Raw genomic sequence first — 13,969 nt, 5'->3', positions numbered from 1 at the left:
TCATCAGTTGATGGACATTTAGGCTCTTTCCATCATTTGGCTATTGTTGAGAGTGCTGCTATAAACATTGGGGTACAAGTGCCCTTATGCATCAGTACTCCTGTATCCCTTGGGTAAATTCCTAGCAGTGCTATTGCTGGGTCATAGGGTAGGTCTATTTTTAATTTTTTGAGGAACCTCCACACTGTTTTCCAGAGTGGCTGCACCAGTTTGCATTCCCACCAACAGTGCAAGAGGGTTCCCGTTTCTCCACATCCTCTCCAGCATCTATAGTCTCCTGATTTGTTCATTTTGGCCACTCTGACTGGCGTGAGGTGATATCTGAGTGTGGTTTTGATTTGTATTTCCCTGCTGAGGAGCGACGTTGAGCATCTTTTCATGTGCCTGTTGGCCATCCGGATGTCTTCTTTTGAGAAGTGTCTATTCATGTTTTTTCTGCCCATTTCTTCACTGGGTTATTTGTTTTTCGGGTGAGGAGTTTGGTGAGCTCTTTATAGATTTTGGATACTAGCCCTTTGTCCGATATGTCATTTGCAAATATCTTTTCCCATTCCATTGGTTGCCTTTTAGTTTTGTTGGTGGTTTCCTTTGCTGTGCAGAAACTTTTTATCTTCATAAGGTCCCAGTAGTTCATTTTTGCTTTTAATTCCCTTGCCTTTGGGGATGTGTCAAGTAAGAAATTGCTACGGCTGAGGTCAGAGAGGTCTTTTCCTGCTTTCTCCTCTAGGGTTTTGATGGTTTTCTGTCTCACATTCAGGTCCTTTATCCATTTTGAGTTTATTTTTATGAATGGTGTGAGAAAGTGGTCTAGTTTCAACCTTCTGCATGTTGCTGTCCAGTTCTCCCAGCACCATTTGTTAAAGAGACTGTCTTTTTTCCATTGGATGTCCTTTCCTGCTTTGTCAAAGATGAGTTGGCCATACGTTTGTGGGTCTAGTTCTGGGGTTTCTATTCTATTCCATTGGTCTATGTGTCTGTTTTTGTGCCAATACCACGCTGTCTTGATGATGACAGCTTTGTAGTAGAGGCTAAAGCCTGGGATTGTGATGCCTCCCGCTTTGGTCTTCTTCTTCAAAATTACTTTGGCTATTCGGGGCCTTTTGTGGTTCCATATGAATTTTAGGATTGCTTATTGTAGTTTCGAGAAGAATGCTGGTGCAATTTTGATTGGGATTGCATTGAATGTGTAGATGGCTTTGGGTAGTATTGACATTTTGACAATATTTATTCTTCCAATCCATGAGCACGGAATGTTTTTCCATTTCTTTATATCTTCTTCAATTTCCTTCATAAGCTTTCTGTAGTTTTCAGCATACAGATCTTTTACATCTTTGGTTAGATTTATTCCTAGGTATTTTATGCTTCTTGGTGCAATTGTGAATGGCATCAGTTTCTTTATTTGTCTTTCTGTTGCTTCATTATTAGTGTATAAGAATGCAACTGATTTCTGTACATTGATTTTGTATCCTGCGACTTTGCTGAATTCATGTATCAGTTCTAGCAGACTTCTGGTGGAGTCTGTCGGATTTTCCATGTATTATATCATGTCATCCGCAAAATTGAAAACTTAACTTCATCTTTGCCAATTTTGATGCCTTTGATTTCCTTTTGTTGTCTGATTGCTGATGCTAGAACTTCCAACACTGTGTTAAACAACAGCGGTGAGAGTGGTCATCCCTGTTGTGTTCCTGATCTCAGGGAAAAAGCTCTCAGTTTTTCCCCATTGAGGATGATGTTAGCTGTGGGCTTTTCATAAATGGCTTTTATGATGTTTAAGTATGTTCCTTCTATCCCGACTTTCTCGAGGGTTTTTATTAAGAAAGGTTGCTGAATTTTGTCAAATGGCTTTTCTGCATTGATTGACAGGATCATATGGTTCTTATATTTTCTTTTATCAATGTGATGTATCACGTTGATTGATTTGCGAATGTTGAACCAGCCCTGCATCCCAGGAATGAATCCCACTTGATCATGGTGAATAATTCTTTTTATATGCTGTTGAATTCGATTTGCTAGTATCTTATTGAGAATTTTTGCATCCATATTCATCAGGGGTATTGGCTCAAACATATATTTTAGAAAATACTACCTCTTATCCCACATTTTTTTCCCTTGCTCTGATTCTGTTATGGTGTTCTATGGGTTTATCAGCACATGTTTATCATGCATTTTCTATATTCATGGTAGTGTAAAGCATTAGGAGAATGTAACGATGTATAGGACATAATACCGGTGTGAATTTGTTGTAAGGGGGTGGGGTTTAAATAAATCTATGATCCCTACTTCAATAATTTATCATTCAGTTCAGGAGACTACATAAACACTGAGAAGTTCAATAGAAGAATAGTAATAATACACTTTTTCTTATTTTTGTACAGGTTCCTGTTGCATGTAAATCGTGTCCCTGTGGTTACATATTTATTAGCAGAAAACTTTTAAATGCAAAACACCCAGAAAAATCACCACCTTCTACAGGTAATTATGAAAGTTTACCACATATTTAGCTTTTTGATGTAGAAATGTAAAACTAATTTTTGTGAATTTAGTATTTACATCTCTGTTGAAGTTAAAAATTAAAACCTATTAAAGTATGCCTTTGGTTCTTATTAGCTGTTGGAAATCAGTTTATGACATTGGTTTGCCCTTCATTCCATTTAAATGTTAACTCCCTTATAATGCTGATGAATCTGTTTATTATTGGAGGATGTGTTTCGACATAGAAGAGTTTTAAACAAGGGAGTGATCTGATCTGATTTTTACAAATTAAATAGTTTAATTAAGGTATCATTGATATTCAGTAAATAGCACATATTTAAAGTGTGCAGTCTGATAGGTTGTGTCATATGATTACACGTGTCATCAAAATCAAGGTAATGAACAATGTCCATCTTTCCAAAAGTTTTCTAGTTCCCCTTTGTTACTCTCTTCTTGCTACCTTCACCCCCACAAAACCACTGATGGGTTTTCTGTCACTATTCTTAGAACTTTATATAAATAGAATCATACAGTATGTACTCTTTTTTTGCCTGGCTTTCACTGAGCATAATTTAAGATTCAGCCATATTGTGTTTATCAATAAGAATCAATTGCTTTTTACTGCTCACTAGTAATTTTTGTATGGCTATGTGACAATATGTTGTTTATTCACTGGTTGATGGACATTTGGTTTTACCCCCTCAGTGCTGGTAAAATTTATAACAACTTTCAAGTTTTTTTTTTTTTAACTAATAACTGGAAAAATATAACTTGATTTTGATGTGAATATAAGTTTTAGACATATTGGTTATTTTTTATAATTCTCTGATTTAGAATATCTAAAAAATAATTTTCTTGGAGTTTTACTTTCCCATTAATGTAGACAAATTGGATTTATTCAGTGAGTATATTTATTAAAAGATGAAATTTTGTTATTTATCCTTGCGTGATATTAGAAGAGTGATGATCTCCAAATAAAAGTAAATTGATTACAAATAAATTTTGAGTGACTGCTGTATGCTAGGCATTGTTCTAAGCCTTGGGCGTAAAGTAATGAATGAAATCTGTCAAGGGAGGTTCACTGCTGTCATGGAGCTTACATTCTTGTGGGCATGAGATAGACAATGAACAAATAAAAAGGGCAGTTACTGGCTTGTGATAAATGCCTTGTAGGAAATTAAAATAGATTGCTGTCCTAGTGTGTGACTAGAAGGCTACTTTTGATTGAGTGACTGGAGAAGGCCTCTCTGAGAAGGGACATTTAAACTGAGGCTGAATTGGAACAAGGGGCTAGCCCTGATAAGATCAAGAAGAACATTCTTGACAGATGAAATAGCAAATGCAAAAATTTTAGGGCTGAAAAAATTTTGGTGTATTTTAGGAACGAAAAGGCCAATGTGGTTGCAGTGTAGACAGTAAGAGCAGGGGAATGTGGGAGATGAGGCCAGAGGGATAGGCAGGGGCCAGATTGCATACAGTTTTGTAAACCAGAGTAAGTTTTAGATTTTGTTCTTAAAATGTGAGGAGAAACTATTCCTCGGATGTGGGATGGAGTGAGGTAAAGGTAGCATGATCTGATTTGCCTTTCAGAAATACCATTTTGGCTGTTGTCTAGAGAAAGGTGTACAAGACAGAAGTGGGCTATTGCAGTATGTTAACTGAGTGAGAATACTAAGAGAGTGGTTAGGTTATAGTAGCAAATGATTCAAGAATTATTTACATTTATGTCTGTGAGAGGTCTGTTTATTCTAGGAGTCAAGAAAATTATTTAATTCCATTTCTGCCTCTGTTTAAGTTTGTTCCCATTCATTATGAGAATAAAGGCTTTGCTGGATTAGTTATATAAGAGTCATCCAGAGAGCTTGTTAAAAATGGGTTCTCCTGGGTCATATTCTCTGAAGAGTTTGGTTCAGGTATGGAAATCCTGGAATGATTCATTCAGTAGATTTCTGGGTGGTGTGTCAACTCAGTTGTGGGTCTCCAAAATGAGTAAGACATAGTTTGTACCCCTTAGCAGGACAAATGTGTTAATTTTTTTTATTCAACAAATATTTTTGAGCTCCTTCTGTATACCAATGGCTCAGGTGAGAAATGAGATAAAGAAGAAACCCAGCAAGGATAGAGAGAAGGGACAGATGCTGCAATTAAGGAATTGGAATCGCTTGAACCAGAAGGAAAACTTTTACAGTGACTCCCAATGACTTGAATTACTGGTTAGAAAAGGAATATAAAAAGGAAGACAAGTTTTGAGGGAAAGATGAAGAATTTAGTTTTGGATGTGGTTGTGAAATATCCTTGTGGGTTATTTTTTTCCCAGTTGGACATAGAGTTTGAAGCTTAGGGAATAGCCTCAACTGGAGATAAATCTCTTTTTTTATGCTTATTTACTAATTTTGAGAGAGAGTGCACGCATGAGTGCACGTGCACTCCTGAGCAGGGGAGGGGTAGAGGGAGAGAGCAGGAATCCCAAGCAGGCTCCAAGCCCATCCTGAGCCCTATGCAGGGCTCCATCTCACAGTGTGAGATCCTGACCTGAGCTGAAATCAAGAGTTGGATGCTTAATGGACTGAGCTACTCAGGTGCCCCTGGAGATAAATCTTGGTTTTTTTTTTTGTTTTTTTTTTTTTAATGTTTGTTTATTTTTGACAGACAGAGGCAGAGCATGAGCACGGGAGGGGCAGAGAGAGTGGAAGACAGAGAATCTGAAGCAGGCTCCAGGCCTGCTGACAGCATAGCTCCCAACTTGGGGCTGGAACTCACCCGCTGTGAGATCAAGACCTGAGGGGAAGTCGTTGGACTGAGCCATCCTGGCGACCCTGGAGATAAATCTTTTGAGCCATTAGTGAATGGTAGTTGTCATCATGGAAATGGAGGAGATTGTGCCATAGGGTCTATAGGGTAGGAAAAGGAAGGAGTTCAGAGACTGAACTCTGGCAAACTCCAGTCATAAATGGTGGAGGTTGTTAGGGAGTTCAGGTCAACTGAGAAGATGCGCATGTACATGTCAGCTGTAGGGGAACAAACAAGAGAGAGTGGTGGTACTTAAGTCATGGTGATAAATAAGAGGCAGTTCATTATTATTTTACATTTGGAATTTCCTGAGGTTCTGTTGTTTAATAAAAGTGTCCTTGTGACCTTGAAGTAAAGATGAGACAATAAAGCCTAGAAATTCCCTGGAGGAGGAAGAGGTACCAGCAAAAGAAACAAAAAATAGTTTAAAAAAATGGAGGAACATCAGAAGTAGACTGTGCCATAGAAACCAAAGGAGGAAAAGGTTTTAAGGAGAAAGGTTAAGAATATTCAAAGCCTAGAAAACAGTTGGTATAGTACAAACATGGGAGTTGGAAACCTTGGCTTCAGATTCAGATTCCAATTTTGTCACTCTAACAAGTTAATTAACCTCTGAGTGGCTGCTACTTACTTGCATGTAAGGTAGATTTATAGTATCAACCGTAGAGGATTGAAGTGCAGATGAAGTGCATATAAAAATGGCTAATGTAAACAAAGTTTAGTATGTTATAGGTACTCAGTAAATGTTCATTTTTACAATTAAATTTCTTAAAAGTAAGATTTACCTTGGTTAGTTTGTAGTATGTGGGAGATTGAGAAGAGTATAATTTTTAAAATGTCTACAGTTACCAAGTACTTGATGAACACTGGTCAATGGGATCCAAAACATTTCAGTTTTAATAAGAATTTATAAAAGAAAAAATGAAAATGGACAACATAATATATATCTGGAAGGATAATGAATTTCACTAATAATTAGGGAAATGCAGTTGAAATAAAATACCATTCTTTTTACCCATATTCTGACAAAAATGTAAAGGATTTCCAAGTACTTTTATGAATATGGTGGAATGAGTACTTTCATACTAGTGGTGAGGTTATAAAACACCACAGCCTTTTTGCAGAACAGTCTGACAGTAGTTGTTAAAAGTTTTAAATGCACATAACCTAGAATCTAGACTTCTTTATCAACGTATGTAACCTGGAGATAGTTGTTTATAATACACAATGAAAATACTTACTAGGATTTTCAGGCAACAGTGTTTATAATAGGAAAAGTGAAGCCAGATATTATCAGTGGGGAGTGATTAAGGAGGGTACGTCTTTTAGGGAACAATAGTATATGCTAATTAGAGAGAATGGTGCAAATTGTTATGTATTGACATGGAAAAATCTCTAAAAATTAATTTAAGAAAAAAAGTACAGGGCGTGCCTGAGTGGCTCCGTAAGTTAAACATCCAGCTCATGACTTTGGCTCAGGTCATCATCTCACAGTTGGTGGGTTTGAGCCCTGTGTCAGGCACTGCTTGGGATTTCCTCTCTCTCTCTCTCCCTTTCACTCTCCCTCCCTTTCTCCCTCCCTTTCTGCCCCTCCCCCACTCGTGCTGTGTCTCTCTCAAAATAAATAAACTTTAATACTTAAAAAAAAAAGTACAAAACGATACTTGCATGAACTTTTTTTTTTACAGAAGTTTTTTTTCTTGTAATGAGAACTTTAAATATTTACTCTTAGTAACTTTCAAATATGCAAGAGTATTATTAACTATAGTCACCATGTTGTATGGTACTTGTCATGACTTATTTATATTGTTGTTAGAAACTCGTACTTTGTATATTGTATAGTGTAACTGGAAGCTTGTAGGACCCTCTTCAACCCAGATCACCCCCCACCCCACCCCATCCCCGCAAACCTGCCAAGTCTCACCTCTGGCAACCACCAATCTGTTCTCTGTTATTTATGAGTTTAGGTTTGATTTTTAAGATTTCACATATAAGTGGGATTATATGGTATTTATCTTCCTTTGTCTCACATATCACTTAGCATATCGCCATCCATGTTGCCAAAAATGGCAAGATTTTATTCTGTCAATTCTGTTTTATGACCGAATAATACTCCACATTATCTTTATCCATTCATCCATCAGTGGACACTTTAGATTGTTTCTAAATCTTGGCTATTGTAAATAATGCTGCAATGAACATGGGGTGCATGTATCTTTTCAAGTTAGTATTTTCTTTGGATAAATACCCAGAAGTAGAATTGCTGTATCATGTGGTAGTTCTATTTTCCATTTGTTTTTAATTTTAAGACCCCCACAAAATGATTTCTACATGGGTAGATCACTAAATAAGAAGGGAGGAATCAAGGAAGACTTTTACTTACACAAACATTTAAAACAGGAAAGAGAGCCATCTGTAAAGTTCAGATTGCAGTTATTTTAAAAATGAAATCAAAGCTGTAGAAGATAATCTTAAATTTCAGTGGGTTGAATTTTTTTTTAAATTTTTTAAATGTTTATTTTGAGAGAGAGAGAGACAAAGCATGAGCAGGGGAGGGAAGAGGTAGAGGGAGAGACAGAATCTGAAGCAGGCTCCAGGCTCTGAGCTGTCAGCACAGAGCCTGATGTGGGGCTCGAACTCACAGACCATGAGATCATGACCTGAGCTGAAGTCGGATGTTTAACCAAGCTACTCAGGTGTCCCGAAATTTCTGTTGTAAGTTTGTGACATGTAGGAGGAAAATTAGCTGCTAAGTCAAATAGATTTATTTAAGCTTGAATTGCTTAAAACTCACATGTTTTCAAATATACTAATTATCTGTGTATCTTCATAGCACAATAGAAATAAGGAGGTAGGACACTACCTACATAGAACTTTGTCTAGCTGAAAACACATTTAAATAAAATTTATTATGGAAATTAAAGGATTTTTACAAGTTTTTTAATTTTGATAAGGGGAAAAGATGAGTGTTATAAATAAATCTGTATTAAGATGGAGTGCCTGGGTAGGTCAGTTGGTTAAGCTTCTGACTTCAGCTCAGGTCATAATCTCATAGTTTTGTGAGTTAAAGCCCTGTCTTGGCTCTGTGATGACAGCTCAGAGCCTGGAGCCTGTTTCAGATTCTGTGTCTGCTCCTCTCCCTGCCCCTCCCCTGCTCACACTGTCTGTCTCTCTCTCTCTCTCTCTCTCTCAAAAATAAATAAACATTAAAAAAATTAAAAAAAAAATGCTCAGTGTTTTGTATGAGTGCATAGAACCAAAAGACAATTATTCTTTGATAACTTTCCAAATGAGTTAGGTCTGTGTTATTCCTTGTATTCTTTTTAGGGGGGCAGTAGTAAATGGATATAGGTTTTTAAAAATTAACTGTCTTGGGACGCCTGGGTGGCACAGTCGGTTAAGCGTCTGACTTCGGCTCAGGTCATGATCTCACGGTCTGTGAGTTTGAGCCCCACGTCAGGCTCTGTGCTGACAGCTCAGAGCCTGGAGCCTGCTTCAGATTCTGTGTCTCCCTCTTTCTCTGCCCCTTCCTTGCTCTTGTCCTGTCTCTCTCTGTCTCAAAAATAAAAACATTAAAAAAATTAAAAAAAATTAACTATCTTGTTAATGTAGGATTTCATTTCTAAATTGAATGGTTGCCTAAGAGTTTAAAAAATAGATATTGGAGAGGATGCAGAGAAGGAGGATCTCTTTTGCACTGCTGGTGGGAATACGAACTGGTATAGCCACTTTGGAAAACAGTATGGAGGTTCCTCAAAAAATTAAAAATAGAGATACCCTGTGACCCAGCAATTGCACTACTAGGTGTTTGTCCAGAGGATACAGGTGTGCTGTTTTGAAGGAGCACATGCACCCCAATGTTTATAGCTATTGACAATAGCCAGTTTGGAAAGAGCCCAAATGTCCATTGACAGATGAATGGATAAAGAAGACGTGGTATATATATACAATGGAGTATTACTTAGCAATCAAAAACGGTGAAATCTTGCCATTTGCAGCTACGTGGATGGAACTAGAGGGTATTATGCTAAGCAAAAGTAGTCAGAAAAAGATAAATGTCATATGACTTCACCCATATAAGGAATTTAAGATACAAAACAGATGAACATAAGGGAAGGGAAGCAAAAATAATATAAAAACAGGGAGGGGAGCAAAACATAAGCGACTCTTAGAGAACAAACAGAGGGTTTTTGGAGGGGTTGTGGGAGGGAGAGTGGGCTGAATGGGTAAGGGGCATTAAGGAAGACACTGTTGGGATGAGCACTGGGTGTTACACATAGGGGTTGAATCACTGGAATCTACTCCTGAAATCATTGTTGCATTATATGCTAACTAACTTGGATGTAAATTTAAAAATAAATGAATTAAAAGAGAAAAAGAAATAGTTTCATGATTAAGTCTTAAACTATCGATTTGAAGCAATTTCTTTAAAAAAAGGTTAAAGAAGGGGTCTCTGTCTGGCTCAATCGGTGGAGCATTAGGACTCTTGTTTGGGGGACTGTAAATTTGAGCCCCACATTGGGTGTAGAGATTACCTAAAAAAAAAAATCTTAAAAAAATAAAAAGAGATTAAATGAGAAATACTATATATCCTAAAATTGAGAGTATCTGTACTATAGACCAAACCTTGAGCACCAAATATTGTTCAAATATTTGATCAGTCACCAAAAATTTTGATAGAAACAATTTTTGGCGAGAACAAACTCTGCTTTATCCAGATGTTTAAATTTGTTTTTTCTGATGGTTATTCTGGGTGTTTTGTCATATCAGGGGTGCCATTTTGCATTTAATAATTATGGATGTGCCTTTTTCCTTCTAAAATTTTAATTATAAAAACTATAAAGATAGGAGTCTGGGTGGCTCAGTTGGTCAAGCGGCAGACTGTTGACTGTGCTGACAGCTCAGAGGCTGGAGCCTGCTTCAGATTCTGTATCTCCCCCTCTCTCTCTTCCCCTCCCCCACTTACTCTCTTTCTTTCTCCTTCAAAAATAAACATTAATAAATAAACTATATTTCTTCAGGTTAAGCTTAGGCAGATAAATAACAACCTCCTCAGTTTTAATTGAGAAGGAAAAAATGGATTAAAAAAATTAAACGTTTCAAATTATTCTCTAGGATAAGTTAATAGAGGCTGATAAATAAGCCAAGAAGTCTATAAATAACATTCACTTTTAGTTAAGAAAAAAAGTGAAGTGATTATTGCCAATTGATTGCCAGTACCTTTTATAAACCCAGTGATTGAATATTAATTCAGTAGTAAGTGATCCTCAACTCTGAATTACTTGACAATGAAGGTTTGGTTTTGTTATTTCAGAAAACATTGTTTCTTATATGCTAATCACTTAAAATTGCTATACATTCATATATGAGACATGGCTTTAAGTTTTTGTTTTGCCTTTTGATGGAAGAATGCATAGCTTTATATCTGTACCTATACATTTAGGTTCTTAATCATATAGTTTGTATAATGATGTCAGTATTTATTTTTAGGGCTCTTATAGAATCTTCTGACTTCGTCTAATTAAGACTGGCTGATTTTAGGTCTGCTGCATAGCTGTCATACTGAGATTTCTTTCCTTTGTACTCTTAGGATAATTCCACTTTTTCTTATGTACCATTTTTTTTTTAACTCATGTGCTTTTATTTCTGAAATAAATTTTCCAGAAAATTGTTTTAGGCCTGGAAAAAAAATTTTTTATAAAAGATATGTGGTGGTACATTTCCTGTTTTCCATTGTGTGGAAGGCCTTTCCTTTGTACTCACATTTAAATGTCATCTTCATTCTTCCTCAGTCCTTTCCATATGAGGGCTCAAATCTTCAGTTTAGGGCAGTTTTTACCCAGTATTTCTTTTTCTCCATTCGTTTTTCTCTTCCTCTTGGCATACTTACTGCATACTTATTGTATGATATATCAGGATTACCATCCACAGAGACTAACACTGGACTGGACAAATAGGGTTTTTTTCCACTATGTAGTAAAGAAAGGTGAAGTTGGCACTATGGGACTAATGATTCAATGATATCATCAAGGACGTGGGCTCTTCTCTTTCTTCTGTCCTGACATGGCTTTCATCTTCATTGTTAACAAGATAGCTATTGTACCTCCACGCATCCCATAAGCATTCCAAGTAGGAAGAAAAGGGAAGGGCAGAGGGACAAAGGGACATGCCAGCTATGCTTACCCCCTTAAAAAAAATCTTTTGGCAACCTCACCCAATTCCACATGCTTGTTAATGGCCAGAACAAAATTCTATGTCCACTTCATCTGCAGGAGAGTCTTAGAATGTGTATATTTTAGCTGGGCCCATTGCTGTCTTGAACAGAATATTCTGTTCTTAATGAAGAGGGGGAGAATGAATATTGGGTAGATAATTAATAATTATGTCATGGGTGAATATTAGATTTCTTGGATCTTCATTTCTCTTCACTTACTTTTCACCTATTCTCTTTTTTGTTTTTTGGTGTTCCAGGAAATTTCATGGGTTTCCCTTTCTAGATCTATAATTTTGTCTTCAGATATGTCCATTATTTAGCTTCTCTTTTGCATTTTAATTTTGAATAGTTCATCTTGTTTTCTGATTTCTTTTTCACTGAATCTTATTTTTTTCATATTATTCATTGTGGTGAATTACACATAACATAAAATTAGTATTTTAATCATTTTAAGCATTAAGTGCATTCATATTGTGTACCTAACCATCACCACTATTAATCTCCAGGACTCTTTTCATCTTCCCAAACTGAAAGGCCATACACATTAAACAGTAACTCTCTGTTCCCCTTCCTCACTGCCTCAGGCAATATATATATATATATATCATATATATATATATCGTATATATATATGATATATATATGATATATATATGATATATATATATATGATATATATATATATATTTTTTTGTACTTGTGAATTTGACTAGTGTAGTTATTTCCTATTTGGAATCACACAGTATTTGCCTTTTTGTGTCCGGCTTTTTCACTTAGCATTAATGTCTTTAAAGATCATCCATGTTGTAGCATGTGTCAGAATTTCCTTTTTAAATAATACTTCATTGTGTGTATATACTACGTTTTGTTTATTCATGCCTTGATGGACACTTGAGTTGCTTCCACCTCTTGGCTATTGTCAATAATGCTGCTGTGAACATGGTTGTTCAAATATCTGTTTGATTCCCTGTTTTCTTTTGTATATATGCCCAGAAGTGGAATTGCTGGGTCATAGGGTATTTTTGTGTGTATGGTAATGCCATATCATTCTCCACCGCAGCTGCACTATTTTATGTTACCAGCAGCAGTGCCCAAAGTTTCCAATTCCTCCACATCCTCACCAATGCGTATTTTTTTTTAAATTTTTTTTTTTAACGTTTATTTATTTTTGAGACAGAGACAGAGCATGAACGGGGGAGGATCAGAGAGAGAGAGGGAGACACAGAATCTGAAACAGGCTCCAGGTTCTGAGCTGTCAGCACAGAGCCTGACACGGGGCTTGAACTCATGAACCGCGAGATCATGACCTGAGCCAAAGTCGGACGCTTAACCGACTGAGCCACCCAGGCGCCCCACCAATGCATATTTTATATGCTTTTGATAATAGCCATTGTAATCAGTATGAAGTGATAACTTGTGGTTTTGATTTGCGTGTCTCTAATGATTAGTGATGTTGAACATCTTTTCATTTGCCTGTCATCTTTGGAGAAATGTCTATTCAAGTTCTTTGCTCATTTTTGAATTGGATTGTTATTGAGTTGTGTAAGTTCTTTTTATTCTGGGTATTAATCCTTCATCTGATACACATTTACAAATATTTCCTCCCATTCCATAAGTTGCCTTTTTACTCTGTTGATAGTGTCCTTTGATGTACAAAAGTTTTAAATTTTAATGAAATCCAAGTTGTCTGTTTTTTCTTTGTTGCCTATACTTTTGGGGTCATATCCAAAAAATCATTGCCAAGTCCAGTGTTAAGAAGCTTTTCCCTTTTTGTTCTAAGCATTTTATAATTTTAGCTGTTATATTTAGGTCTTCAATCCATTTTGAGTTAATTTATGTATATGGTATAAAATAAGGGTCCAATTACATTTATTTGCATGTGGATATCCAGTTGTCCCAGTATGACTTGAAAATATTATCTTTTTCTCCTTGAATCGTCTTGGCACTGTTATTGAAAATCCTTTGACCATATATTCAAGGATTTATTTCTGGGCTCTCTATTTTATTCTGTTGGTCTGTATATCTGTCATACTGCAGTACCACACTTTTTTGATTACTGTAGCTTATTAGTGAGTTTTGAAATCAGGAAATATGAGACCTCTGACATTGTTTTTCAAGATTCTTTTAGCTATTTTGGATCGCTTGAGAGTCCATATGAATTTTAGGATTGAGCTTTCTATTTCTGTAAAAGAATCTTATTCTTAATGATATAAAGTCCAATCAGGTCTCTAAAGGTATGCATTAGAATGTTTTAAAGATGGTTTTGTCTTGTTTTTTGTGTTTTTTTTTTTAACGTTTATTTATTTTTGAAGGAGAGAGAGTGTGAGCGTGGGAGGGGCCGAGAAAGAGGGAGACACAGAATCTGAAACAGGCTCAAGGCTCTGAGTTGTCAGCACAGAGCCCGACGCGGGGCTCGAACTCATGGACTGTGAGATCACGACCTGAGCCGAAGTCGGACGCTTAACCGACTGAGCCACCCAGACACCCCTT

At 36.5% G+C, this 13,969-nt stretch overlaps 1 protein-coding gene across 4 annotated transcripts in view; it reads left to right on the top strand.

The window, feature by feature from the left end:
* CE2H16orf87 (chromosome E2 C16orf87 homolog) overlaps nt 1-13,969 on the top strand; it is a 33,528-nt gene that overhangs the window by 6,284 nt on the left and 13,275 nt on the right. For all 4 annotated transcript variants that reach the window (XM_045442635.1, XM_045442632.1, XM_045442634.1 and 1 more), the window contains exon 2: nt 2,379-2,475. In XM_045442635.1, the coding sequence (XP_045298591.1) occupies nt 2,379-2,475 (97 nt within the window). The remainder of the gene's footprint in view (nt 1-2,378; nt 2,476-13,969) is intronic.

This window comes from Leopardus geoffroyi, chromosome E2 (genome assembly GCF_018350155.1).
Source record: "Leopardus geoffroyi isolate Oge1 chromosome E2, O.geoffroyi_Oge1_pat1.0, whole genome shotgun sequence".
Taxonomy (NCBI): Eukaryota; Metazoa; Chordata; class Mammalia; order Carnivora; family Felidae; genus Leopardus; species Leopardus geoffroyi.
This window is presented reverse-complemented; position numbering and strand designations above follow the sequence as displayed.